Consider the following 6,295-nt stretch of genomic DNA (forward strand, 5'->3'; position numbering starts at 1 on the left):
TCTTCTGAGGTAAGAAGCTGCTCTTGCCCCTCCCCCTTACTTCCTTGATGAAAGTATCCAAGGATTCACTGAACAGGCGTTCCCCAGAGAGGGTGGTGCACCGGGCATTCCCCGGCATGAATTGAAGGTGCTTCTTGCAAGAAAGCTCCTCAGACCAGCATTTTAGCCATAGGATCTGCCGCATATGGACAGACAGGGGAACTATGCTGGAGATCTGTCTGTGGGTGGACTCGGGGTCCCGACAACCATTTTTTAAGGACATCTTCTCAAATTGGGAATTGCTGAGCAAATGACTTAGGAGGAATAAACAATTGTTCAGGGTGATCCCAATCATCATACAACACTGGCTATAAAAGCACATGCACCGGGAAGATTTTGGCAGGTTTGGTGATCTTTGGCAAGGCTGACGCAGTCCGCTCTGACGGTGACATTCATGGACTGTATCCGCATGGGCCGTCTTCTTTACAACTTGGATCTGCTTGTGTCCATGAGCTTGGAAGAAATATCAGAAGACATGTCCTCTTCCTGGGCTGAGTCTATGGAACTGAATGCAGTCCCTACATCCTCATCTTTCTCCAGGAGCAGACAGAGGTGCACTCTGAAGAGGAAGGAGAGGGGCCCATTTGTGGCCCCTATAGTCTTATGACACCACTAGTTCAGACATTTTCCCCAGAATGTCCACCATTACTGCAGTGAACTCCTCGTCCCTGGACAGCAGACTAGAGGAGGGAACCCCCGGAGGGTGCTGAAGAGGACCCTGAGGCTGTGAGTGATGGGCAGGAGGAAGAGAGAATAGACCTTGCTGAAACAGTAGGCAGGAGCGGGGACCCGGGGGAGCAGTAGTTTGCAGACACCTGACGTTCTCGGTAGATATGTAGAGTCACAGCAGCAGTGCGCAACCAACTCAATCCGCACCAGGAGAAGGAAAATGGCGGGCGCGTGCGCAGTAGAGGAGCTCTAGAGATGTGGAGGCACCGTGCAGCTCCACAGGCCACCTATGGAATTTGGAAATAGCGCCAATTTTAAAAATACAGGGACAGAGGCCCCTCCCCCTGCCCCAAGTCGACCCAAACAGGGAGAGGAGTGGCAATCTGGGTACTTTTGGAAGGGACTAGGCCTGACTTACCAATCCTCGGAGCAGCAGCTGACCAAGCAGAGCAGCACGCTCCCTTAAAGTGGATATGCCTCATCACGTCTTCGTCCTCCAGGTGTGTACAGTATACCCCTCAAAGAGGTGTTTTTGGAGAAAGCAGGGCTCAACCAAAATAGACTACACCCAGCTGGGAATGGGAGGGGTTATACAGGGCTGTCCTACAGTTAGAAGTAGGAGGGGTTATTCAGGGTTGCCCTACAGCTGGAAGTGGGAGGGGTTATACAGGGCTGTCCTACAGATGGGAGTGGGAGGAGTTATTCAGGGCTGTCCTACAGCTGGAAGTAAGAGGAGTTATTCAGGGCTGTCCTACAGCTGGAAGTGGGAGGGGTTATACAGGGCTGTCCTACAGCTGGGAGTGGGAGGGGTTATACAGGGTTGCCCTACAGCTGGGAGTGGGAGGGGTGATACAGGGCTGTCCTACAGCATGGAGTGGGAGGGGTGATACAGGGCTGTCCTACAGCATGGAGTGGGAGGGGTTATTCAGGGCTGTCCTACAGCTGGGAGTGGGAGGGGTGATACAGGGCTGTCGTACAGCTGGAAGTGGGAGGGGTGATACAGGGCTGTCCTACAGCATGGAGTGGGAGGGGTTATTCAGGGCTGTCCTACAGCATGGAGTGGGAGGGGTTATTCAGGGCTGTCCTACAGATGGGAGTGGGAGGAGTTATTCAGGGCTGTCCTACAGCATGGAGTGGGAGGGGTTATTCAGGGCTGTCCTACAGATGGGAGTGGGAGCAGTTTTTCAGGGCGGTCCTATAACTGGAAGTGGGCGGGGTTATACAGGGCTATCCTATACCTGAGGGTGGGAGGGGTTATACAGGGCTATCCTATACCTGAGGGTGGGAGGGGTTATACAGGGCTATAGGGTTATACAGGGCTGTCCTACAGCATGGAGTGGGAGGGGTTATTCAGGGCTGTCCTACAGCTGGGAGTGGGAGGGGTGATACAGGGCTGTCGTACAGCTGGAAGTGGGAGGGGTGATACAGGGCTGTCCTACAGCATGGAGTGGGAGGGGTTATTCAGGGCTGTCCTACAGCATGGAGTGGGAGGGGTTATTCAGGGCTGTCCTACAGATGGGAGTGGGAGGAGTTATTCAGGGCTGTCCTACAGCATGGAGTGGGAGGGGTTATTCAGGGCTGTCCTACAGATGGGAGTGGGAGCAGTTTTTCAGGGCGGTCCTATAACTGGAAGTGGGCGGGGTTATACAGGGCTATCCTATACCTGAGGGTGGGAGGGGTTATACAGGGCTATCCTATACCTGAGGGTGGGAGGGGTTATACAGGGCTATCCTATACCTGAGGGTGGGATCAGCCATTCATGGTCACTTCCCTCCTCTAAACCACACAAAAGAGTCCAACAACGGAAGAGACTTTTATTGTAAAATTTTATTTCCAATCTCTATAAATCATTTTCTTTTCAAAATTTGACAAATTACAGAAATGTTCACATTACAGAGACAATAAATCCCCAACACAGGGGGTAAATGATACATTCCCAGTACAGGGGGTATATGATAAATTCCCAGTACAGGGGGTATATGATAAATTCCCAGTACAGGGGGTAAATGATAAATTCCCAGTACAGGGGGTAAATGATAAATTCCCAGTACAGGGGGTAAATGATAAATTCCCAGTACAGGGGGTAAATTATAAATTCCCAGTACATGGGGTAAATGATAAATTCCCAGTACAGGGGGTAAATGATACATTCCCAGTACAGGGGGTAAATGATAAATTCCCAGTACAGGGGGTAAATTATAAATTCCCAGTACAGGGGGTAAATGATACATTCCCAGTACAGGGGGTAAATGATAAATTCCCAGTACAGGGGGTAAATTATAAATTCCCAGTACAGGGGGTAAAGTGCTGCCCGTGATGCTGCTACATTAAATGTTGAGGATTTGTATCATTCTGGCCGGCCGATCATTCCAAGAACCCAACTTTCCTGTCACTACCAGAGGATTCCATCCACCCAATAGTCAATGCCGGATCTACTGGATCCCATATTTTCCCAATCTACTGGATGTCATCCTTACCTTGCCAAATCAATATAGTGGGTTTTGGATCTACCGGATCTTCATCCACCACATAAATCTAGCCAATACTTGGTCTATTGAATCCCATCTCCTGATCTACTGGATCCCATCATTCCCTGATCTACAGGATCCCATCATCCCCTGATCTACTGGATCCCACCATTCCCTGATCTACTGGATCCCATCATTCTCTGATCCACCGGATCCCATCATCCCCTTATCTACTGGATCCCATAATTCCCCTATGGAATGGATCCCATAATTCCCCTATGGAATGGATCCCATAATTCCCCTATGGAATGGATCCCATAATTCCCCTATGGAATGGATCCCATAATTCCCCTATCGACTGGATCCTATCATTCCCTGATCTACTGAATTCCAACATTCCCTTATCTACTGGATCCCATCATTCCCTGATCACTGGATCCCATCATTCCCTTATCTACTGGATCCCATAATTCCCTGATCACTGGATTCCATCATTCCCTGATCTACTGGATCCCATCATTCCCTGATCACTGGATCCCATCATTCCCTGATCTACTGGTTCCCATCATCCCCTTATCTACTTGATCATATCATTCCCTGATCTACTGCATCCCATCATTCCCTGATCTACTAGATCCCATCATTCCCTTATCTACTGGATCCCATAATTCCCTGATCACTGGATTCCATCATTCCCTGATCTACTGGATCCCATCATTCCCTGATCACTGGATCCCATCATTCCCTGATCTACTGGTTCCCATCATCCCCTTATCTACTTGATCATATCATTCCCTGATCTACTGCATCCCATCATTCCCTGATCTACTAGATCCCATCATTCCCTTATCTACTGGATCCCATAATCCCCTTATCTACTGGATCCCATCATTCCCTGATCACTGGATCCCATCATTCCCTTATCTACTGGATCCCATCATTCCCTGATCACTGGATCCCATCATTCCCTTATCTACTGGTTCCCATCATTCCCTGATCACTGGATCCCATCATTCCCTTATCTACTGGATCCCATAATTCCCTGATCACTGGATTCCATCATTCCCTGATCTACTGGATCCCATCATTCCCTGATCACTGGATCCCATCATTCCCTGATCTACTGGTTCCCATCATCCCCTTATCTACTTGATCATATCATTCCCTGATCTACTGCATCCCATCATTCCCTGATCTACTAGATCCCATCATTCCCTTATCTACTGGATCCCATAATTCCCTTATCTACTGGATCCCATCATTCCCTTATCTACTGGATCCCATCATTCCCTGATCACTGGATCCCATCATTCCCTTATCTACTGGTTCCCATCATTCCCTGATCACTGGATCCCATCATTCCCTTATCTAATGGTTCCCATCATCCCCTTATCTACTGGATCCCATAATCCCCTTATCTACTGGACCATATCATTCCCTTATCTACTGGATCCCATCATTCCCTGATCACTGGATCCCATCATTCCCTTATCTACTGGATCCCCTCATTCCCTGATCTACTGGATCTCATCATTCCCTGATCTACTGGATCCCACCATTCCCTGATCTACTGGATCCCATCATTCCCTTATCTAATGGTTCCCATCATCCCCTGATCTACTGAATTCTATCTTCCCATCTTTTGGGTCTCCTCCAATGAGATGATATTCCGGGTTCCTGGATCTGCTGGATCTTGGGATCTCGGGAAACACTGGATCTGATCTCAGAATCTCTGCATTCCTCCTCTCATTGGTTCTCTGAGCTCACACTGAGGGACAGAGATCACACTAGACCCGATCCGGATCCTTCTCCTGCCTGGATCTGTCTGAGTTTTCCAGGTCAGGTGATCAGGAAATATCGGCACTTAGAAGCAAACCAACGTGTCGGCATTTTCCTGAGATGATCCCTCCACACAGAACAGACGGGTCCTCCCACCCAGGAGAGCAGGGGAGCAGGGACCTGGGAGGCGCATTGCCGGGCTGTCATCATCATCCTCATTGACCTGAAACAAGTGAATATCACACATCCAGACATCTGAGACTCACCATGGAGGAAGGATGAAGATGACAGCCTGGAGGCTGTTCCTCCAAACACAGCTCAGAATGGCTCCTCCCACATTCCTACCTGATAGGCTCCAGCAAAGGGCCCTTAGGGTGGTGGGGCCCCATCATGTCCTGGAGGAGGTCACATTTCCTGCATTGTCACATCCGACATGTAGGAACATTTTGGCATTACAACAAAAAAATTAGAAACATTTCCAGCAACAAAACTGAATTCCCCGGAGTGGGGGAGGGGCGTACAAAGGTATGAAAAGATGCTCCGCCCACAGCGCAGCTGCGCAGTCTATATGTCCCGGGCACACGGGGTGATCCATTCACTGTATATACAGACAATACGGAGGAATTAGCAATCCACATTCCCGGGAATAACCAGACACAACGAGGACCTGAAACTGACCGGAACATCTACAGAGAGAAATGACCAAGGAGTCCGCAGACCAGGACAGGGACACAATGCATGTCACACCTGCAGACCAGGACAGGGACACAATGCATGCCCTACCTGCAGACCAGGACAGGGACACAATGCATGTCCTACCTGCAGACCAGGACAGGGACACAATGCGTGCCCCACCTGCAGACCAGGACAGGGACACAATGCGTGCCCCACCTGCAGACCAGGACAGGGACACAATGCGTGTCCTACCTGCAGACCAGGACAGGGACACAATGCGTGTCCTACCTGCAGACCAGGACAGGGACAACTGGAAAGAAAGGTAGATGGCGGACAAAATTGTTACAAAGCAGAACGTGTCCTGTGGAGGGGCCCCCGACCAAATTTAGGGCCCCCCGCTTCTATGCTCCCGCAGGGGCCCCCCGTTTCATAATAGAAATCTTCATTTTGGGGGTTCAGTTCAAACCTTTCATAAAAAAGATCTTCCGTCTTTCCCGTCCGTGGCGGCTGCATTCGTTTTCTTTTTCCAGGCTTTGTTTCATCATTTTCACCCGGTGATCCTGCCAGTGACACACTTCCTGTCCTAGGGTGACAACGCTCACTCACTGTACTGTGTCTATGGAGCAGCAGTGTTATCACCCTAACAATAAGGCTACAGAACACCC

The 6,295-nt window shown here is 49.7% G+C and overlaps 1 protein-coding gene across 1 annotated transcript in view; it reads right to left on the reverse strand.

The window, feature by feature from the left end:
- Window positions 1-462: 462 nt before the first annotated feature.
- The window catches only part of LOC108802425 (protein FAM46C-like), a 13,970-nt gene continuing 8,137 nt past the window's right edge, over window positions 463-6,295 (reverse strand). The window contains exons 4-7 of the mRNA XM_018574281.1: window positions 5,775-5,940; window positions 5,634-5,641; window positions 5,057-5,178; window positions 463-598 (exon numbers count right to left, since the gene is read on the reverse strand). Coding sequence (XP_018429783.1) covers window positions 463-598; window positions 5,057-5,178; window positions 5,634-5,641; window positions 5,775-5,940 — 432 coding nt within the window. The remainder of the gene's footprint in view (window positions 599-5,056; window positions 5,179-5,633; window positions 5,642-5,774; window positions 5,941-6,295) is intronic.

The sequence above is a fragment of the Nanorana parkeri genome, unplaced genomic scaffold, assembly GCF_000935625.1.
Source record: "Nanorana parkeri isolate BGI_ZX_2015 unplaced genomic scaffold, ASM93562v1 scaffold2858, whole genome shotgun sequence".
Lineage (NCBI taxonomy): Eukaryota > Metazoa > Chordata > Amphibia > Anura > Dicroglossidae > Nanorana > Nanorana parkeri.